This window comes from Cryptomeria japonica, chromosome 3 (genome assembly GCF_030272615.1).
Source record: "Cryptomeria japonica chromosome 3, Sugi_1.0, whole genome shotgun sequence".
Taxonomy (NCBI): domain Eukaryota; kingdom Viridiplantae; phylum Streptophyta; class Pinopsida; order Cupressales; family Cupressaceae; genus Cryptomeria; species Cryptomeria japonica.
In genome coordinates this window covers 762,505,659-762,530,082 of record NC_081407.1, presented here as the reverse complement: position 1 = coordinate 762,530,082, position 24,424 = coordinate 762,505,659, and the positions used below count along the sequence as shown (strand labels likewise).

The 24,424-nt window shown below is 36.1% G+C and overlaps 1 protein-coding gene across 5 annotated transcripts in view; it reads left to right on the top strand.

Annotated features, from left to right (window-relative positions):
• Nucleotides 1-8,703, top strand: part of LOC131068881 (protein STICHEL-like 1) — a 48,094-nt gene extending 39,391 nt beyond the window's left edge. For all 5 annotated transcript variants that reach the window (XM_058004149.2, XM_058004151.2, XM_058004150.2 and 2 more), the window contains 2 exons: nucleotides 7,858-7,927; nucleotides 8,132-8,703. In XM_058004149.2, the coding sequence (XP_057860132.2) occupies nucleotides 7,858-7,927; nucleotides 8,132-8,212 (151 nt within the window). In that variant the 3' untranslated portion in view covers nucleotides 8,213-8,703. The remainder of the gene's footprint in view (nucleotides 1-7,857; nucleotides 7,928-8,131) is intronic.
• The last annotated feature ends 15,721 nt before the right edge of the window (nucleotides 8,704-24,424 follow it).

The following is a 24,424-nucleotide window of genomic DNA, read 5'->3' as shown; positions in this document are numbered from 1 at the left end:
CTTCTAATCTTACCCTAAGTTGGGGCTTCCATATCTTTAATGCACTGTAAAGGATAATGGCAGGGTATTGAGTACCATTTGAAATGTACTGTGATGGGATCCTTTTTTATAGAACTGCAGGACTTGTGGATCCCCTCTGCAACAAAAGTAGCATAATCAAATGGCCTGTTCTGCTCATATGACTGAAGATCAACAGCAAGGACCAGTAGGTGAATTGGCATTCGCACTTAAGAATCTATGCCCAAAACTTGACACAGGGCAAAGTAGGTCTTGATGAAGTAGTCTTCAAAGATGTCATAGTGAAATGGCTCCTTCATCTGGTTAGTGAATCTTCTTTCTTATTTACTCAAAGATTTTGGTCTGAAATCAGGCAGTAGCCTCACCTTGTAACCCCTTCTCATCCTGTCATTCTCTTCTTAGTTCTCCAAAATCAATGGGCACTTGGGCATTTGGATCCAGGTTGAAAACTTCACAAATGTAACCCCTATCCAGGTTCAGAAGGAGCTGCCCTTTTGGATTATCAATAGCCCTCAAATTAGGATCATATGCTTTGGCTAGGGCTTTGATCAGGTCTACATTTATAAATACATTGGGGACTACAAGCTTGCCCAATTCTAGCGTTCATACATTGTTAATAGGGGCTTTGAATTTTGCCTTGTTTTACCCATATCTATACAAGTTGAAACCTTGGACGGGAATACTAGGGTCTTTGCAACAATCATTTTTGTCTACTAAATTGTTAGACAGGATCCTTGCACCCCAAGATCGTTTACTTTTTTGGAAGGAGTTGGGCGATTGGACAATAATGTCTTCATCTAGTTTCCTCTTGGCTCCCTTAGAAGACTTGACCATTTTAAGGAGTTTTTATTATAGGCAAAGGGTAACTAGGGTTTCTTGGGAGATTCAAATTTTCAAAATTTCAAACAACAAAATTGTAGGGAGGAAAGGCTTAAAACATAGCTCAGGTAACAAAGTATTGATGACTTTGCACTTAAATTAGGGTAAAGACAAATAGATTTAACTTATTGGAACGACGCTATTGAATGGCCTAATTGATGGCGAGAAAGCCCTCAACAACTTTGACTTTAAGCAATTGAATACATAGGACACCTTTTTAGAGCTCTAGATACAAGATAGGCTGCAAATGAATAAGAAACAACCGACAAATCTGATTTGCAGATGTTAAGAATGCCATTAACATCATATGTGCGAGATAGATTGTCGGAACTAGCCGTTCTCTAGGTTATATCTGGGCACTTGATTTGCTTGATCCAATGGTCTAGATGTCCTTGTAGCCACCTTTTAAAAGTTTGCATTTAACAACCGCAAGACTTCCTCCTTTTTCAATGACCAACATGTGTTACAATCTCACAAATTTGCAAGATATAAAATTTGACACATCACCTTGCTATGATGTGCGAAACACTGCCATGTGGATAAGGTGGGTCTCATAGTCTCGGTTGGAAGATGTGGGGCCATTTTGGAGTTTCGCAACTACAAAGAAACAAGGAGCCTCTGAGAAATGAAATTGTGCAGCCAATGAGATAGCGCTGATTGGGCATGGCATGGGCTCAAGGACAATCATTTGCTTAGGTGGCAAGGGGTCCCCATCTTGTGGTTTCACAAACCTTTATACAAGGGCAGTTTTTGATATGTGAAACAATGAAACCAATAAGATGATGCTGATTGGGACGAGGGTGGGCCTGTGACAAATCTTCAAAGGAAAAACATGGGCCTAGGGAATATTATAGCTTCGCAGGCACGAAAAGAGAGAAGATCTCTAACATGCAAAATGTTGAGACATGGACCAGCTAGGACTTGAACCTAGGACCTTCCATACGCTGCTGGAGTGCTCTACCACTGAGCTACTGGCCCCTCTTGGATCAGTCCATCCTCGGTTCGGGTGTGGCTTATTTCCAACACAAACACCCCCCTTAAGCCACACCTCTCGTGTGTTTGGGGCTCCTAGCCTGGACTTGGCTCTGATACCATGTTGAGACATGGACCAGCTAGGACTCGAACCTAAGACCTTCCATACGCTGCTGGAGTGCTCTACCACTGAGCTACTGGCCCCTCTTGGACCAGTCCATCGTCGGTCCGGGTGTGGCTTATTTCCAACACCAACGCAAAATTGTGATGCCGATAAGAGGTGCTCTGTACTCCAGTGTGGATAATGATAGACAGTCAACCAATGCACTCTTATGAACTATTATCACTATGTATTAACAGCATTATGATGATACTTAAATCATTATCACTGTAAATTCACAGCATTAAGATAACAAGTTTGATCAAATTCACAGTATTAATGTATGTCCATAACATTAAAATAACAACTTTAATCATTTCCACAATTTCGTTATATGTTCACAGCATTTTAATAATAATTTAATCATATTCATAGTATCATTGCAAATTAATATAGGTACTATAATGGTGGAAAATTAGGGTTTCCACCATAAGATGTATGAAAACCACTAATTTACCATTACATTCAAAAGAGGGGTGAAACACAATAGATTCAGTCACAAAATGATAAGGACTGAATGCTGATTGGATTTCAAGGGAGTTGATTTTGTTTGCCCTCTTTTGTGAGTTGAATTGCTGAAATTAAGGTAAAAATGCAGAAATAGTGAGTCACAGTCATTGGATTGAGGCACGCACCTAGATCTGAGCAGTATAAGAAGATTCGGATCTGATCCCTGAAAAAACTCCAAAAATGTCGAGACTGGAATGCCCGTCGCTCTGGTCTTCCAAACTTTTCACACACCAAAGGGGGATTGATTCGTCATTGTAAGTAATGCCTATTCTAAAGATCACAGCTCCATACTGTTGTGATGTATTCACACATCACCCCATTGCAAATGGGAACCCCCCACTTTTTTTTGCTTTCTAGGATAGTGGTAGAGTCTTTCGCTATTAGCCTTTGTGTTGAAGAAGCTAGCGAGTCAAAAGTTAATCAAGTTAGGATGGAGATGAGGTGATGTGAGATGAGGTATCAATTCAAACAAGACAAGCAAGGAGGTTTGATAGATGCATTCCTTGGATGAAGTTTCACCGACTATACAAAGTTTTCTTCATCATCCAAGAGGTCTGATCGCACTTCATTGAGAGGCAGGATGCAAGGACAAAATTTGGTTAAGTACATGAAAATTTCCATTGCTCCCTCATTGGAGTGATGTGACTTCCATTGCTCCCTTATAGGAGCGATATCACTTCCTTTGCTCCTTCTTAGGAGTGATATCACTTCCTTTCCTCCTTCTTAGGAGCGAACTCCCTCCTCTTGCTTTCTAGGGAGTCTAAGGCACCCTTTGATCATCATATACTGCCTTTTGTCAAGCAATGAATTCAATTTTCGATCAGCAATCTCAAAATTTGGCTAAGTATGTGCAACTTTGCTCACTTCCTTTGCCAATCAAAGGGAGCGAATTTTCTTCCTTTGCCAATGTAAGGGAGCGATGCCACTTCCATTGCCAATGGAAGAGAGTGACATGACTTCTCTTGCACACTTGAAGGTGATTTAGTGAACTTGAACAAATGGAAAATAAAGTCTTAAGCTTTTCTAATGCTTCACCTTGCATGGAATCTCACCTTTGCTCATTGAAAGGATCAAATTGATGGAATGATGCTAAAGGTTTGAACCTTTGCTCACTTCCTTTACCATTGGAAGGGAGCGAAGTGACTTCCTTTGCCATTGGAAGGGAGCGATACCACTTCCTTTGCCAATGGAAAGGAACGAAATGGCTTCCAAGGCACTCATTGAAGATAATTTAATGAATTTCACACACATGAAGACTAAAACCTTAAGGCTCAAATTGATGAAAAGGGACGAATGAATGAAAAGGTTGCTAAGAGCAAGCTGGATGGCTATTTTGCTCACTAACTTTGCCAATGGAAGGGAACGAACAGACTTCCTTTGCCATTGGAAGGAAGCAAACTCACTTCCTTTGCCAATGGAAATGAGTGACCTCCCCTATAAATGCACCTATCAAACCTGCAACACAAAAAATCAGGGATCATATCAAATTAAGAGGGTGTGTAAAAGTTATATATCATGTGTGTTTGATACCATATTTGTTTTGGCAGATGTGAGAGGATGATGATGCAAATTGCAAAGCAACACCTTGAAAGAATAAGAGAAGGAGGATTGCAAGACCCACACCGCCATGCAACTTCAAGGGGAAAACTTCATTGGCAAGCACAAGGGTATCAAGGAAGGACTACACAAGAAGGATTTTGAGATATTCAAGAACTTTCATGAAGAGGTCAAAGGGGTGTAAAGGGAGAGACCATGCAATTATCCCAAGGCAAGATAAACAAGCAAAGATAGAGGATTGGCTTGACCATAACAATGCTTCCCATCATCATCACCACATCGAGCAAGTGAATAATGTTGAGTATCAAGAGATATTGCTCAAGCATTTTGTGTTGATCTACCAAATGCAAGTGAACTAAGATGTCATCCTAGTCACTATTCCATCAATCAAAAGGTTATACATCAGCATGTTCGGATTCAATGAACCAAGCTTATCCCTGGGGGCACAAATTCCAATGTACCTACCCCCACTATCTATTGGTCAAATATTTAGAAAAGACGTGTCCAAATATTGTAATTATTTCATTGGCTAAGAAGAGTTTGTTTTAACAAACCCTATTTAGGGTTTTCATCTTGTAATATCGGCCATTGATCTCAAATCGATCTGAGCCTTTGAATTGTAATGAGCTCGCTATATAAGGCTCACTCTTCTCATTTGTAAAGGTTAATAGTGAATAGCGAATGGTTTAGAAAGAGGTTAATAGTGAATGGTAGATAGCAGCTAGAGTAGAGTAGGAGGAGAAGGCAGAAATTGTTGTCAGAGTTGTAAATAAACTTCCTTTTCATTGAAGTTATGGTGGAATGTGCTGTTTCTTTACAAGTGCATGGTTTCTTGTCAGTTATTCATGTTAGATAATGATAATTAGATGAATGAAAGAACTTTGTGCATGATCAATGGTGGAATTCATATATCCATACCACCAGCAGTTTGTTGATTGCAAATTCGCCTTGTGTGGTCAACTGGAATTCTTAATGAGCTTAACTTCAATTGCTATTCACACTTTGATATGCATTGCCTTGATGGTATCCTTGTTGTTGATAGTGATTTGAACATCATTTTAGTCTCCTTCGAAGATCGCACTAAGCTTTGTGGAGTTGTTGCTTTGCATGTCAAAGCAAGGCTTAGTGGAGTTTCACCAAAGGTTGTCCAATGTCTTGTGCATTCTTAGGAGTAGCATAGTATTCCTAAACCCATCTCTTTTTTGCTTTTTTTTTTTCAAGCAAGTAGTTAGGATCTAAGTTCCAACAATTCAAGCATTCAATTATTCAACGTAAGTCCCCTTGATTACTAGCAATCACATCAACCATGGAGCTTATCCACAAGTCGAGACCCGACATTAGGAACCTTGGAGTCTTCCAATTGATCACATAGTTTAGCATTTAGGAAGATTTTGCTCAAGAGAGGATAAGATACCTTGGTATTTTATTCTATGTTTGATTGTGTTAAAAAACATATCAACACATACCCATTCCCAACACATAGAAAGAAAGGGAAATAGGGGCTTGCCTAAGTCAAACCCCGGTTAAGGAATTAACCTTGATTGAAATATTTCAAATACTAAAATAAATAATGGAAGATACCTCAGATCTGCAATGATTGATAATGATGCTTTGCTTCTTGAATGTAATCACATATGATGTATGAAATGGCATGAACATGACAAAACCCTAATATCACACACATGCTTGCATATGAATTATGTAATGTTGCTCCACAATTGATGAATGAAGAATGCAGCCTTGAAAGCCTCTAGAAATGCTTGATGATGAATGCTTGAATGCTTGATGGTTATAATTTCGCCCTTGTATCATGATCTCCTTATCATTGTATATCAAAATGAGAGGGGAAAACCTCCTTATATACTTGCCTGTCGAAAAATGTGTTAATTTTTCGACATAAGCTGACACGGGGAGGGGTTCCCGGGCAAATTTGAGAATGCAAGAGGGGGTCAAAGAGGGGCCCAATTAAGGGGGACCAGAGCGTGGCGCTTTGGTCCTCATTAGGACCAAAGCGCCACGCTCTGGTCCTACCCTATTTTGGGGCCGAGACAAGGGGTTATGCAGTGAATGAAGTGAAGACAAGGCCAAATTTGCATGGTACAAGCACAATAGGCCTTAATTAAGCATTGGGGCTCTCACACTAAGGTGAGGGCCCAAAATGTGGACTAAATTGTAAGGGAGTACAATTTAGGATGCTACAGGTACAACATCATAATCATAATTTATGAAACTGAGAATATAATATTGTTAATATAATATAGTATGATGCTATTAACATAAAGTGATTCTAATATGATATGGCACAATTCAATGCTATTAATATGACAAGGAAGTTAAAATAATATAATATAATGATGTCAATATGGCATAATGCTGGCAATATAATATAATATAATAATGTTTTTGATTAAGGGAAAACAAGTTTTGAAGGGACCTGAAACCCTATAAAAATATAATATAATAATGTTATTACATAATTATGTAATGTAATATAATAATGTTATTACATAATGCAGATAACATAATACAATGTTATTAATGGGATATAATATAATAATGTCATAATGATAGTTTAATAAATGCCTTCATATAACTGTTCATATGACAATTAAGTAACTTATACGATGGAGTTTGTTATACCTTTCAATCTCACCATCCAACTATGGAGGGAGAATACAAGGAAGCAAGGGCACTAGGCTCCAGCAAGTATGCCAACCCCAAGTGTGGGCCAGGAGGCCAGTTGATGAGGTCCTTGGTGCTCTTGGGCTTGTTGGAGAGGGATAGACCCGAGGCACCTTGTGTGGTTCTCCTTGAGCTCCATATGAGGATAGGTGTAGGGAAAGAAAGGTTGTTGAATCTTTCATATACACTTTGCAATACATTAAGAATGATGAATATATGCTCTGTCATGGCATGATGGAAATGTTGTCTAATTTGTTGTGCAGGTTGACATTAGTGTCCTATTTTCTCTCTATGTTCTAAAATTGTGATTCTAGGACAGAATATAAGAGGGTTGCATTAGGGTACATTATAGTCTTTCCTGCTCAATGGTTTTGATTTTTAATTAAAAGTGGTGTCTTCACCTACTTTCAGCAATCTGCCATGCATAATTTAGTTTTGATTATCTACTTACATCTGGCATTGGATATTCTTTTAATCTAAATTCTGCTATATTTCATAGGTCTGTGACCTATACTAGGACGCCTTCCAATCAAAGGTTATCAAATACGGTGAAATTGGACATTTTCACTGTATTTTTATACATTGTTTTATGTTTGTCATAAAAACCCTATTACTTTTATTTGTTAACGAACATAATATTAGCTTATAGTTAATGAATATAAATTGCAGATGTTAAATTATATTTATATAAGGTGTATAATTTATATTGTTAATTCTAAATATAAATTCTATGTGCATCTGCTGCTTAATAACAGTTTTTTCAGTATGTGAAGCAAAAATTTGCATTATATGGGGTATGGTGGATTCTTTTGCTCAGCAAATGGCTATATATGTATATAATCCAGAAAGAAAATATTCTGTTACAAGTGCAATAACCTATAATTCTATTTACTCTATTTTTCCTGTTTTTTTATCAAACTTTTCCTATAGAACTTATTTCCATATTTGAAGTCTATTGTATAAGACATTACCTACCAAAGTTACTGCCTTGCTTTAAGTATTGACACTCTCTAGTTGTGGCGAACTGCAACAAATCACTAAATTTCAGCAGACTGACATTTTTGCTTTTATAATTGCAGGGAATGTGGATCTAGCTCTGGATCTGGTAGTATCCTTTGTTGGAAACTTCACAAAACTGATCACTCAAAGGTTGCTACTTTACTCTTGCAGACCATTTTAGCTCACCTTCCTCTAAAGATTGAATCAATTCCTATCGCAGAATTTTTGTATTGCCCCCAAAGTTCTGTTTTTCCTTACAATGTATATATGCAATTTGAGCTTTACTTGATTATGTGATTTTTTTGATATATTTAATGACCATTTTATTCGTTATTTGCATGTTACTATGTCTAGGCATCAAAACAAAAAAGACGGCCTCTGAGAAAAGCTGGCTTGCTAACATGGGTTGTACCTTGTGCCAATGCTAAAAGATGAAGACAGTGATCGATTCCTTATGCCAAAGTAAAGCATCATACAAGCACAGCTAGTGAATGGGACACATGCTTGAAAGTTATGTTTATTGCTACATCTTGTACAGGTTCCAAATACAAACCCACAATAATAAGATCAGCTGTACAAAATACAAAAATGCAAATAGAAGGAATCAAGCCATTTAATTCATCTACATCTTTTAGAGGTAAGATGGAGTCATCATTCAAGTTAAAAGGAGCTTTCTTAGGTCCCCACTGACCCAGCATATTGAATATGTGTAGGAACTCTCCTTGCATCAACAAGATGACTTTCACCTTACCTGTATATTGTTTTATTTTTTTACCACCTGAGGTTTCAATAGGATCCTAGAATTCATCTTTTGTATTATAATTTTTACTCTATTGCAAATTTAATTTAAATGTACACTGTATTTGGATCATGTATGGGATATTTTAGAAAAATAACAACGAAAGCAACATTTCGTGTCATGTTTGTAAAGTTGATCATTTTCTATGCTCTAAGAACATGAAAACTCACGATGATGTAAAACATATTACTGACATAGAATGGTTGGTAAATCTTTATGCAATGGCAAGTAGATCTTTCAAAATCATAAAAAATGTGCATTGCAGATTTCTACTGAGGAAAGACATGGGAACTGCTATTGTAAGATATATATTTTGGCAGTTCCAATAACTTAATGTAAATTTTATATGAAAATAAGGCAATTATAAAAAAAAAATTGTCAGTTGGAAAACTAGTTCTTTAAAAAATATTTTGTGAAAATGTAGCCAACTCGCTAAAATCGCAACTCGTTAAAATCGCACGTAAAAAGTATCTGGCCTTGGGAAAGTAGGTACCATTTTGAGCACAAAATACACAATCAGTTTGTTTTTAAGCATCGATAGAAAAATGCTTCTTGTGAGGAGGCCAAGCATTTTTGTTATTAATTTTTCGACTGTAAAGTTGTTAAGATTTAAGTGGAAATTGAAACTTGCTATTGTAGTGATTTTGAAATAGTTTTGTTTCATTGTACATTAAAATAAATAATTTATTAACTTTTAAAGACAAGCCGACAGAACTTTGCTTGTAGCCCACTAATAATTATCAATTGAACACCAATGTAAATGCACATGCAGACTATTAGATCGCGTTGTTGCAACTAGAACGCATTAAGAAGAAACCTTTATTGTCACTAAAAACTCCCATGTAGGGTGCCTTTTCATCAGTCTGCTAAAGTCATCCTGCTTCTCTCCATAAATGTATGGAAAGCCGTTTCTTTGCCTCCATTTATGTAAGTAATTTTTATATATTTATATTGCTGTCATATAACTATGGCTACAAATTGACAAACTCTAGCACCTTAGAGCCTCTTAGCACTACAGAAAAAAATATGAAGTTTGGCCTATAGTGACAATTCCTTCAACCTATCTTGAATTCTCAATGTTTGGACTTGGCATGAATACAGTTTATATTAAAAGCAGTAGGATAAGGACCAATAACTCGAGGGATGATATAGGCGAATATTATGAAAGCACTTTGTTCTATGGGTTGAACAATACCTTCGTCATTTTTGCCAAGTCCTCTATATCGTAGATTAAGTGTCTTGTAAGCAGATCCTCTTTTGGGATTCTTTGTTTGCGTTTAAGTAATATCATTGTAACTGAAGTCCTAATTTGAGAGCTCAATGGAGAATCATAAGCTGAATATATGGTGATTACTTGCTACTTAAATCACAATAAGTAGAATGATATTCTATGGATAACCTGATGGAATAAGAATTTGGTAAGAGTGAATAACATCTCAAGAGTGCTCTGGTCTTTTGTTTCATCTTTTTAAAAAATTGAACAAGCCAGCTAATGTTATCTTCTGTCATCCATATAATTAAGGGTCTATTGTGGCCCATTATTGAATTTGGCAAACATCAAGAGCATCTCATTGTTGTCAAGCATCAAGAGCATCTCATTGTTGTCAAGAGGATGAAACATATTAACCATGAAGTTGTTCTTGATATCCTAGAAAACAAATTATTAGGCCAATATTCTACTTTTTCCTAGGTTGGATGTTAAGAAACAATTAGTGAATTTATACTCAACCGGGGGAAGTAATAGACAACATTAATTATTCCATTCTCAATATTCACTTTGCCCTAAAGAGTAGGAATGGAAGTACACTTTCATCTTTGCCTATTTCGTAAGAGCACTCTAAATTCGTCACCCATGTGTACAAAAGAACAAAAACGAAGAGTTAGATAAGCTACAAAAACAATATTACCTTGATCTTTGAGAAATGTGTGTTTAATTGGTTGTTCAAGATGTTTCAATCTTCAAATGCTTTATGTTGCTATGTCTTGATGTCCCAAAATGGGTTGGATTTCTTTCCTACTTTGATCAATCATATCTTCTTTCTTCTTTCTTATTATAGATATTTTGGTCATTGAGGCTCTTCGTATCCTTGTCAGGCTTTCCCTATGTGAAAAAGCTAGTTTTCTTTATCTTACTGTGGATCATCATATTTGTGGTGTCTCACTACGATGGTAACATTTACTTTTGTATTGGTTTATTTTGTTGTTTTCTATGGAAAAGGACCTAGTAGTTGAGCATCCTAACTTTGCACCTCTCAAAATCTTATGTGGCAATGTAAATCACTCCCAATTTTTTACAACAGCTTACTTGGCAAGCCCTATGTGAATAATTAAGGTTTCAAGTCCACATCATCAAATATGGAGCCACATCAACATTCTTTTTGTTGAAGTGTCCAAAATAACCCCCAAAAAAGTTAGACCGATAGTTGTCCATTGTCATGTTTTATTGTTGCATTCATGTGACATCACATGATTTGTTGCTTTCTAGATCTAAGGAATAGATTTCATTCAATTATTAGTACTAATGATCAACACTAAAACTTCATTTTCACAACTAGTAGTGTTTTGATATTAAAAATATCGGACAATAAATCAATAAATTTTATAACAACTATTAGAATATGCTCAATTACTATATCTCCTCTTTGAAGTGTTTTTAAAAATCTTGGAGTGGCATGCATTGTTTGATTTGCCTCATAACCTCCAATCTAATAGTGCATGGGGACTTGTTGCTTGATATAGAGAATTTTTAAGGTAAAAATTGACTATGTCAGAAAGTGTGTGTCATGTTGAAAACATGTGTTTGTTTCTTATTGGCAATGCCACAATGGTTTAAAAACTAGTGCATAACTTTATTTGATGCATTTCTCTCTCAATTGTTGATTGTTTATTGATCAACATGAATCATTGTTCTTCGTCTTGTAATATTTTACGTTATTTAGTGTCAAGAAGTCTTTGTTATTGATATTAACAAACTTGAAAAAACAAGGGTTCCAATCCCTTACATGTATAATATGCAATAGAAAGGAACAAAAAGAAACCCAGGAGCTAACCCTAAACCAAAAAACAACTTTGTTAGTAGAGGGGCTCACAATTATTTCTTCAATGGTTTTTTAAATTGTCTATCCAAGGATCAATTTACACCAATGATCATATTTATTTTGTATTTATTAATTAATTAATTTTTTTTTAAAAAAAATTGTATTATAATTTTTAATTGATTAATAAATACAGAATAAATTCAATCAACGATGCATTTTGATCCCTAAAGATGTCGACATGATTTTTGACTACAAAACCTTTTTAACAATCTACAATGGCACACTCTTGAGGACATAAGCAAAAAAGGTATCGGTTTTTCTTGTATTAGGAAGCATCAGATTTGCCATGTTGACTCAAATCTAATAGCTCATGACGTATGGAGCTAATATCCCAACTGATTTCAAGTGCAATAGAGCCCACTACCCTTTTCATCATTATTATCGTAGGAAGCATTTGAAAGAGGATTCAAAGCACGCGTTAGGATGTTCAACACACAACAAACCATACTGGAGCAATCAAACCATTTTTTAGCTACAGGAAATTTGAAATGAAATCGGAATTCTATAAGTTTTGAGCCTCGAAATTTTTTCAGGACACTCCAATGATAACAAGGCATTAATCGCCTTCTCTTGTTATAAAGCCACACTCTTCTGCTGCTAGATTTGCTTTTGCTGTTGTTTCGTCACAGCCTGTTGTTGCTCTTCTGCAATCCCCTGCTATTCTGTTGCAACACTTTGTTGACACCATTGATTGTAACCCTGCGGGGTCCCTTCTGATTGATCTCTCTTTTGATGGACCTAATGACAACATCGCTTGGATTGTGGTTGCTCATAGGTGGAAGGGGAAGTCTTCTCTTGCCCCAACCCCCACTCGTTAGGGTTTAGGTGTCTCTCCCTCCCATTGATTGGGGTCTTCTTTGTTCTCCGGTTGGATAGGATTCCTCGCTTGTTTGACTGTGTTTGTTTCTAACTGCCTTTGGGTTGTTATTCTTGTTGCCAACATCATTTCTCTTGATGTTGCTTGTTTTTTGTTGATAGTTTTTGACTATGTTAAGGGTCAACGCCCTAGTTAACGCTACTTTACTAATAAAAAACAAAGCAATAATCGATGTTGTTTTCAGTTATTAGTCCTTTTGTCACAACATTCAATTAAAGGTTTTCTCTACTAACTCTAGATTTGAAATGTTTGATGTTCGTGGGGAAATTCTATAGTTTTTCTTTTGGAGTTCTTCCAATAAATAAAGGGTTGTGTGTTTAATTATAATTTTGCACTCTAGATCAAATTTCATTGAATCTTGTATGCAATTTGATTTTTTAGTTTCTTGTTTTCAAACTTTAGTATCTCTATATTTACATCTAGAAATTATATATATATATATATGAAATTGAGATTTTTGAAGATTTGAATATGGATAACTTATCTTTTGCATTCTTATGATTATACATTAATCTGGTTTCTATATAATATTTATCATATTGTTTGAAAACTTCATGACAAATTACGAAAGTGTTTGTTTACATTATCCTTTGTTTTTTAGTCATTTTATAACGCCCACAAAGAAACCCTAGAGAATTAAACCAACTAACAACCTAACTAAACATCTTAGAGATTTTTTTTTAAGTACAACATCACAATAAACTTAAAGGAAATACATACATTTAAATTAACATGATTACATATCATTAATGCAACAATGAAAATAATCTCATAACAACTAAAGGATGTCCTCTAAGATTTCCCAATGTCATTATTGATAAAGCAACAACTATAAAGGTACATGAAACATCTCCTACTAAACTACTGACTAATCATTACACATAGCATAAGAAAATACTCATTTAAATTATAGAGAGATAACCATGAGATATAACATATTAAACACTTCTAAGATATTACATTCTTGTTAATCATAAATACCAAATGTTCCTATGCTATTAAATCTTTCAAACATAATGAATTCATCCTTTCCTAAAATATAGTCAGCACCAACACTGCTTAGACTAAACATATGATAACATCATTACAATACATCTTACATCCTATGCATAATTTACGTTACATATTTACATCAATCTTTTCAATAAGAGTGTCATGATGCATTATTCACATAAATGATATCCAAATTAAAAAGTACATGGATGAATCTTTACATATATCAAAGATTACATTTGCATCATAAATCCATAGCATTGGAACTGAAGATAATAAGAACCATCCACCACGTTCATGAACAACCTCTAGATATCCCAATGGAAGAAGGTATCGACCACCTTATCATGTGGAACCAAAAAGGTCCACCCTTCATGCTTTGGAGAATGACATAAGGCCCCACACACATCACTTGAACTAGGCCAACACCTATACATCCAAGGGAGTATAAACATTCACAAAGATGGAACATCCCGAAAGACTAAAACGTCACAAGACATAGGCTCAAACACAAGACACAAACTCACCAGAGGCTTCCACACAACCCAAAGTTTAAGGTCCTAGGACACACATATGAAAGAGTGTCATTACATGTCATCAACAATGTTTCCCTGGTAATCTCTCTCTAGACTCAAATGCCCAAGTGACACCCATGTAGAACCGATTCATCCTTTCAAGAAGACAAGGAAGTACAATAATTTCAACAAGCCTTCCCAAACTCATCCTGAGCTTGAACTAGCACCCTAGGCCATGAGCAAGGCAACACACTTATCTTGTCAATGTGAGAACTAACCCCTATATTCATTAATTAAGATTATCACTCTATTAAGGAAACTTCCATGGAGATTCCTTGGCAACCACTTAGGGCCCCGACACCCACTTGGAAGCCACTAAAACCTAAGGTTCATATGATGAATCAAAACGTACTTGACATTATGAAACATCATAGAATCATAAATCATTGGTTCCATAACATAATCTGAACAATAACTCAACAACTGATACATACAACATTCATCTTTCCATCTACTTAAAGAAACTAGACATAGATGTGGAAATATCAAAGATATATCACCAAAATACATAGAACACATAGAAGATCATGAATCCACTCCATTACAACCATACAAAATCGTAAAAATCAAGATAGTAAGGCAAAAAACCATTCCCAAGCCTCTGGTCCAACTTAGACTGACACATACCCCAAAATCCTAATCTAGAGAGAAAAGCTGTGAAATTGCGCATGAGTAATAAAATTGTGCATATGACATGTATTCTAGTGCATATGCCCTCTGTCTTGCACTTTTGAGAGCAAAAACAATGCTTTTGCACTCTATGTTGGGAAAATGGTGTCTCAACCTTGCATTTACATGAGGTTACTATTTATAGTAAGTTTTCATTTGAGCATGAAATTGTGCAAAATTATCCCCAAAGCTTCAGATTGGCTAGATAAGCTTGCTGGTAAATTTTCGTTACAAGATCATAATTAGTTTTGAAGATATTAAAGTTTTTGTTTTTGAAGGGTGCAATGAAAGGTTTAAATTTAATTTTGAAGACTTTAGACCCTCCGAAACACCCTAAAAAGTGGGCATAATTAACGTATCAAGTTACAAGGTGATAGAGCATTATGTGAGCTTTCCGACACTTCAAACAATTCATCAATCAGACACACAGTTCACAAGTTATGGCCTCCAAATGTTTGGACTCTTGAAATAGGAAATATAAAATGCATCAGACACATAAATGAGTTGTAAAAGGGAGGAACACATGTTGTGTGTTTTGAAACGTCATAGGGCATCTAGATTGGAGATATGGTCAGCTCCACTTTATTGGGTGGTTTTAGCCCATGGTTTTGTAATATCGTTTGATAGTTTCTTGTATTGTATCTCCTATATATGAGGTGCGTGAGATAGAGGTTGTGTGTAAGAGTTTAATGGCTATTGAGTTACCTCTAAATCTCTAATTAGTGGTACTCTTGTGAAGAGCTTGTTCTGCAAGTATATTGTAATTTGTTATTGATTGCTGAATAATATATTGAGCTTCTTTTGGAGTGTGTGATTTTTCTCTTGAAAGGGTTTCCCCCATATAAATCACTATGTTGTGGTATGCATGATATTATGTTTATTTCTATTAAGTCTTTGCAACTGCTGTATTGATCATGTAATTTTTTTTGCATTACCCTCCTCTCAAGGTTAGTGTAGGAAGTTGTTCTACTACTTAACTTCCTTACAAGTGGTATCAGAGTGTGATCACCCTTGGTTTCAGTTTTGGGTTGTTGGATTTTTTGAACTAATCCAGATTTGAGTGGGAGCTTGTGCAGAAGATACTTTTTGATCTTGTTGCAGGAGTTTTTAGATGGAAAGTTTGTCAAGGAGAATAGAGGTGAAGAATTTTTCTGGAAGTAATTTTGAGATGTGGAAGTTGAAGATGGATGATCTACTAATAGATCGAGATCTGTGAGATGTTGTTGACGTGAATTTATCAAGACCTGCAAATCCTACTGCGACTAGTCAGTATGATGTTATGGACCAAAAAGTCAAGGATCTAATCAGATTGTGCTTAGAAGACTCTGTTTTGATCAATGTCCACGAAGAGAATCTGCATAAAAGCTATGGACTAAGCTTGGTGAAACGTATCAAGCGAAATCTTTATTGAATCAAATTTTCTTGAGGAATAAATTATATTCCTTGAGAATGGAAGAGGGTGAACGAATTACAAACCACCTGGAAGCATTTAATATGTTGGTGGCTCAATTGGTATATGTTGGTGTTAAGATGGACAAAGAGGAGAAATGTCAGATTTTTTTTTGTTTTTTGCCTGATTCATGTGATTCTCTTGTTATGGCTATCAGTAGTACTCCTGTTGTTTTGAAGTCTGAAGATGTGGTGGATGCGCTACTTGGTGAAGAGATACAGAGGAAGGTATCCATCAGTTTGAAGGAAGCCCCAACTGTTCGTGGAAGACCTAAGGAAAAAGGCAAGAAGAATGAGAAGCACAATAAGTCAAAATCTAGAGGGAGATCGAAATCTCCTGGAAAGTCCAAGTCATTTGCTAGAATTTCAATAAATCATGACACATCCATAAGGATTGCAAAGAAGAAAAGAAGAAGAAAAAGAAGAAGTTCAATTCTGATTCTGAGTTCGAGAAGGAAGATGGTGATTCATTCATTGTAGCTTTGGCTACTCATGCAGATAATGATGTATGGTTAATTGACTCAAATGCATCTTTTCATATGACTTCCAATAGAGATTGGTTTTCTGAATATGAAGAATTTAATGGATGTAAGGTGTACTTGAGTGATGATTCACATTTAGACATTATTGGTCGCGGTAAAGTTAGGATCGGGTTTCTTGATGGTAGAATAAAAAGAATTAGTGGTGTATTGCATATCCCTGGAATAAAATAAAATTTATTATCTATGAGCAAATTGATAGATGTGGGTGTGTAGGTAGTCTTTTACGATGCAAGATGTAAGATGATTAAGGGTGCTATGGTGATTGCTAGAGGTGTCAGGTTTGACACTTTGTATAAGCTAGAGGCTTACACTGTTGAGTTTAATAGCACTTTTGTAAAAAGTAAATCCGGGAATACTTTGTCGGAAGATTTGAGGGTTTCACCTTCAGCGGATGGACATGGCTTTTGGGTACCTAAGGGTGCTCTTTCTTCAGAAGAAAAGTCACCTGTAGAGAAGACTATGTTATGGCATCAGAGGCTTAGCCACATTGGAGAAAAGAGTCTAAGGACCTTGAAAAATAAAAAACCTTGTTGAAGGTTTGAATGTTTGTAATCTTGACTTTGATTTCTGTGAGTATTGCATTTATGAAAAACAAAACCACGTTTAGTTTTACTCGAGTTCTCATAAATCTTGTGGTGTTTTGGATCTTATTCATTCTGATGTGTTTGGTTCTGTAGATGTTCCTTCCATTGGAAAATCCACATATTATGTTTCATTTATGGATGATTTTAGTAGAAGGGCATGGGTATACTTTCTAAAGAGTAAATATGAAGTTTTCAGTTGTTTTAAAGAATTTAAAGAAATGGTGGAATTGCAGCCTGGAAAGAAAATTAAATGTTTGAGGATTAATAATGGCAGTGAATTTTGCTCTAATGATTTGATAGATTTTGTAAAGACTGTGGCATTAATAGATAGAAGACAACTCTGTATTCTCCACAACAGAATGGAATTACACAAAGAATGAACATGACACTGACGGAGAAGGCTAAGAGTATACTAAGTGGCGCTGGTCTAGAACAAAATTTTTGGGCTGAAGTTGTTGCCATTGCTTGCTACCTGATTAATAGGCTTCCTACATCAGCTCTTGTTGATAAAATGCCTATGGAAGCATGGTTAGGTCACAAGCCTTCATTGAGACATCTTAGAGTTTTTGGTTGTGAGGCATATGCACATGTGCCAAAGGAGATGTGAACAAAGTTGGAGAACAAGGTTGTGAAATGTATCTTCATTGGTTACAGTTATGGTGTGAAAGTATACAAGCTTTGGGACCCTATTGCATAAAAGGTAATTCATAGTAGAAGTTTTTTTTTAGAGAAATTAAGTTTCTTTTTGTTATATTGCAGCCATAACAAACTAAGCAGGAATATGCAATTCAAATCCCTTCTATGCCTAAAAGAGTTGAATCAACACCACTTGATAGACAAGAAGTTGAGGAGAGCTCATCTATCTTTGAATCTTCAAAAGAGGAGGAAGAACCTCCAACTCATCTTGTTCGAAGGTCTATAAGACATAGACAACTACCGGAAAGGTATTCACCTGATAATTGGAGATGTATTTTTGCTTTGAATACTAATGTGGATGAACCCAGATCTGTAGAAGAGACATTAGGTATGACTGATGCAAAATCCTGGAAGATTGCTATGGAAAAAGAAATGGTAGCTTTGAAACAGAATGACACATTGGATCTTGTACCATTGCCTGAAGGACAAAAACCTGTTGGTTGTAAATGGGTGTTCGAGAAAAATATTGGTTTAGATGGAAGTATTGAGAAGTATAAAGCAAGTTTGGTTGCAAAAATGTTGAGGGTGTTGATTATGGCGAGATATTTTCTCCCGTTGCTAAAATGACATACCTTAGATTTTTTCTTTCTATTGCTGCTACTTATAATTTAGAGGTTGAGAAAATGGATGTGAAATCTTCTTTCCTTCATCGTGATTTGGAGGAAGATATTTATATGTTTAGTGTCCTAAATTGTACTCCCTTACAATTCGGTCCATATTTTGGCCCTCCTCTTAGCGTTTGTGTCCCAAATCCGAACTAGGACCTAATTCTGCCCATGCCATTTAATTCTAGCCTCATTTTCCATTTTCACATCACTTAGCCCATTGGTCCTCAATGGGAATAGGGCGATGTAGCTTGGTCCTCTCAATTGGGACCTTAATTGGCCTCCTTTAATGGTCACCTTGAGTTGGTGGGAATGTGATCTCCATGTTGACCTAGGTCGGAAAATTAAGATGTTTTTTGACAGGAAAATATATAAGGAGGTCCATATCTCTCATTTGGATATACTTACACATCACATAATAATCATAAGGCATCCATTCAAGTAATCTATCATTCAAGCATTGAAGTGTTTATCATCAAGCATTTCTAGAGACCTTCAAGGCTGCATATTCTTCATTCATCCATTGTGGAGCAACTATACATCATACATATGCAATCATACGTGTGTTATTAGGGTTTTGTCATGTTCATGCCTTTTCATACAACATATGTGATTACATTCAACAAGCAAAGCATCATTATCAATCATTGCAAATCTAAGGTATATCTTTCCATCATTTATTTCAGTATTTGCAATATTTAATTCAAGGTTAATTCCTAAACCAGGGTTTGACTTAGGGAAAACCCTATTCCCAACCTATTTCCCCTTCTTTCTATGTGCATGAAATAGGTACGGAGCTGTGATCTTTAGAATAATCATTATTTACAGTGACAAATCGATCCCCCTTAGGAGTGCAAAAAGTTCGGAGGACCAGGGCATGGGCAAATGTTCCCTACTTTTTAGGAGTTTTTTTTGGGGAAAAGGTCCGAATTTGCTTACATTGCTCAAATCCAAGTTTGTGGCTCAATCTAGTGACTGTAGCTTACCATTTCCACATTTTTACCTTCATTTTCAACACTTTTACCCTAATTTCAACAAATTTAGTTCAACTCACAAAAGAGAGATCCCCTATCAACCCAATCAGAATTCTTAGTCCTAATCCTTGTTGGTTTGTGATTGGATATATTGGATTGAAATCCTCTTTTGAATGTAATGGTCATAAGTCATAAAATTAATGGTTTTCAATATATCTAATGGTGGAAACCCTATTTTTTCACCATTACATTTTAGTGAACACAACTCCTTACACCTTTAATTCTGATTTATGTTCTTAGATCTAAGTGTTTATGTAATTTCAAATTCAAATTTACACTCACAAGTTTAATTTCCAATTGAATCTCAAAAATTTAGAGGTCAAGTTCACAAAATCCTTAATTTTTAATTCTAAAATTGAGCTTGTGGATTACTTAATTTCGACTAATTACTTCAAATATGATTTAGAAACATTTCAAAATTCAAATTCAAATTCATAGATCTCATTTTAATCAAGTTACATAAATTTAGAGGTTGAATTCATAAAAACCCTAATTTACTTTGGCTAATTTGGTTTGTGGGTTGCAAAATCTTTCACTTCAATTTTCAAAGCTGATTTTAAAACATTCATAATGGAGCTTAATAGGTTTGATTTATTTTTTTATTTCACACATGATCACCTTTATTTTCACTTACATTTACCATAATCATGTGTTGGATAATGGCTTCTTTCATTTCACATTGCTTCTTTTCATCCATAGCACTTTGGCATATTGTGTTTTTAGAGTTTCAAAGTTTCTTCCTTTCAATCAATTCAATCTCAAAGATTTCATTTATAGTGCATGTTGTTTTATTATCATGTTTTTAGGAAAATGCATTTCATATGTAGATCAACTCAAAGCTTTTGTAGATCCCAATTCTAGAGATGCTAATGTGAAATAATACATGTACCTCTCCGAACACATCTAATGTGAGTGAAGAAAGAGATAATACTCCTATCAATGATCTCTCTAATGAAGAGAAAACATTAAAGAGTAACATGGCACCATCTGCTTCTCATACACATATCCTAGTGCAAGGGGGCAAGATCAAAATATTGGTGTTTCTATCTTTCTAGATCCTCGTTATTCTCCTAGAGCCTATCTTAGTCATCAAAACAATTGAAGAGAAGATGATGTTATGCATTTCATTCATGATCTATCTCCCAACATAACATTAAGTAAAGATGAGGCCTTAGATGATAAGGATCTTCCTTCTCAATCTACCAAAGAGGATATACATGATGAAAGAAAGGAAAATCTTCCTTCACAAGATATTCCTTCTTCATCTACTAATCCTTTTGTCCCCTTTAAACATACTTACAATACAAACTTCAAAGAAATTTATTATAATTATTGGAGTTGAGGAAAAATCAACTCTACAGCTCTCAAATATCACTTGCATTCAAACCTATCACAGAAGGAGAGAAGCAAAAAAACTATGGAGGCCATAATTCAAAGATCCAGAAAAGAGGAGTCATATTGATTGTGCAACAAGAATTGCAATTCAATAATTATAGTTGCTATGAAAATACAAAGAGAGAATCCTTATAAGGGTGAAAACCCTAATGAATTATAAGATTTCTAAGTTTAGCTTAAGCATAGAGTATAATAGACTAATAATTAAATAAATAATTATTAGCTAATAAAAGATTACTCTAACACCCCCACTTAAGATGAACTTAGGGAGTAGATAAAAAACAACTAAGGACTTAAAAAGTATGTAAAAAAATGCATGAAAGAAACAATGGGTCACGACAACTAGGCCTGATGAGGTACCCAAGTACAATAAAATCTCTGTAAAGTGGAGAAAAAGGAGAAAACCCTGTGGGAACAAAACTCCTCTCCAAGAAGAGATGAAGGCTCAAGTGAAGGACTAAGAATCCTCCAAACAAGAGTGTTCCAGAAGATAGGAACAAAAAAAAAGAGCATGAAGAACACCACTGAAGAATGAAATGGCTGCAAACATTGTTGAAGAGTAACTACTGATCTGAAGAATCTCCTTTGAAATAGAACATGACCAGGTAGAGAAGACTGTAATCTGCATGAGTTCCCTCAAATGACACTACTCGAATTGAATGACAAAGAAAGGTAAATAACTGAACCCGAAGATACAAATGGCACCAAATCCTGAAGAGCTAATCAATCGAACCAAGGAAGAATTAGAACAACAGGACAAACCTCCCCATAATGCTGAAAAGGAAGAGGGACAAGTACACTAAAAAGAACGGCCAACAAGAATGACATGACGAAGAATCCAGAACATCGAAGGTGCAAAGAAAGTACATAGTGTCGTGGAAGGAACACTCACTTGATAGACATCATGAGGCTAATGTCTTGGAAGGAACACTCACGTGACAAAGGTAGATGGAAAACATCAACCCCCCATGGCACTTTATAAGTAGTGCATGTACAATAAGGCACAAGATGTGGAAGATCCCAAGTATGCAATACATGGTGGCACTTTATCTCAGTGCATTTGCATAAATAAAATGCTACAATGATCAGAAGAGATAGAAGACTGGAAATAGAAAGAACAACCAAAGACGAGACATCCTACTCAAAGAAAGAGATCCCAGGACCTGAAACATCCAAGATATTCACCAGAGTGCTGAAAAGAAAAAAATAGAATAAAATGCACCTGGAGCATAATATGAAAAGAAAACACATATGAATGGAAATTACACAGAACAAGCTTTCCAACGATATAAATTTTTCGAAAAACGGAGGTCGGATGCTCAAGTTATGTCTCCCGGAATGCAAAAAATGAACCTCTAGCTTTGATAGAAAAAAACACCATAAAAAAAGCAAAATCAAAAGATCAAACCTCCAGATCTGGATAGAGCTCAGAAAGAGCTTTCAGACGATATAAGGTTTGTCGAAAAACGCCTCTGTATGCCCAAGATATGGCCAAAAGACTGAAGGTGCTCCAGATGGACCCAGAAGAGGCCTGAAGGCTACCTACACAGTGCTGATGTCATCTTACTGCGAGCATAAATTTGACGGCCGTATGGCCATCACCACCCAAAAACAATCTGTCTGGAAAAACTTGTTGGAAAAAAATCCGGTGTCCGACAAAAAATCCCGATTGTCGGAAAACAAAGGAGGGGGCCGAAAATAGGCCGACGACTCTTGGGCGGTGCGAGAGTGGTGTAGGTGCGGCAGCTGGGTGGTGGCCGGGTGATGGGAGGTGCGCGAGAGCGGTGAGCGGCGGGCGGGAGCTTGGTGGGTGGCGGGGCGGTGGGGCTTGGCGGCGTTGGGGCCTAGGCAATTGACGAGTGGGCCTGGCACCGTCGGTGCCTTGATGGCTGATGGGCGGGGGCGACCGATGAGGGGCTTGGCGGCGTCGAGGCCTTGGCGGCCGGCGGGCGGGGGCAGGCTCCACGACTTGCTGCAGGCCGTACAGACCTGTAGAGGCCGTATGGACCTGCACAAGTCGCCAGCCCCCCCAAAAAACAAAAATGAAACTTAAATCTTTTTTTTTTGAAATCCGGCCTTGGTAAGCCGTTAAACTGCACAATTTTTTTTTCTCAATCTGTGTGCACGAGGTCGTATAGCCTGGGGCCTAATTTTTTTTGCCTCCAGAACACCTGACACCAAAATATATTGAATTGTATATCAAAATTCATGGAAACGGCCTCCCGAATTCAACTGTGAGGTCCTTTTGGCACCAAAATGTACCAAAAAATCAGCTACCCCTAGAAATGGAAAAAAACAACTACACAAACCCCCGAATGCACAAATCTGAAGAAAAAGGTCCAAAATCTCTCATGAAGAGAACAGGGGCATGCAGATCTGGAGCTCTGATACCATATTGGAGCTGAGGAAAAATCAACTCTACTGCTCCCAAAGATCACTTGCATGCAAACTTGTCACATAATGAGAGAAGCAAAAAAGCTATGGAGGCTAGAATTTAGAGATCTAGAAAAGAGGAGTCATATTGATTGTGCAACAAGAATGCAATTCAATAATTACAGTTGTTATGAAAATACAAAGAGAGAATACTTATAAGAGGATAATCGAAACCCTGAAGGTGAAAACCCTAAAGAATTATAATATTTCTAAGTTTAGCTTAAGCATAGAGTATAATAGACTAATAATTAAATAAATAATTATTAGCTAATAAAAGATTACTCTAACAATAATGTTCCTCTTCCTTTTCAATTAAAAGATTCTCATAGGAGTGCCTTTAACATAATATCAAAACAAGGTTTTAGAGGACAAGGACTTTGAAAAATTTGAACAAGGAATTTGAGTCCCTATAGATGAAAATACTTATTCTTATAGTAATCCTAATCCTACATTACAAAAGACAAAGGCTAATTCTATTGATGATCAAGAAAGGTTAGCAACTAGAATCTTTTGGAAACTAAAGCATGACAAAAATGTTATTTTTCCTTTCATAAAAATTAGTAAAAAGCATAAAGAAGGTAGTGAGCATTGTCGTTTTCATCATGGTGGTTGTCATTCTCTTGGAAATTGTAAAGCATTTAAGGAATATGTTCAAGACAAATTTGATAAAGCTCAAATAAATCTTTCAACTGATCTTGCTCTCTTTCTTGGTGAGAAGGTAGTGCCTTAGCACTCCTCTTGCCTTCCATGCTACTCCTTGCCCTATGACACAAAATGGTATGTATTTTCTTATAAATCCCTCCTTGGGGGAGTTTGTGATCTTTCTTTCCTTTTCTCTCTCTTTAAATATTACCTCTTCTTTAGAGATGCATTTAACATATATTAATGTATTTTCTTA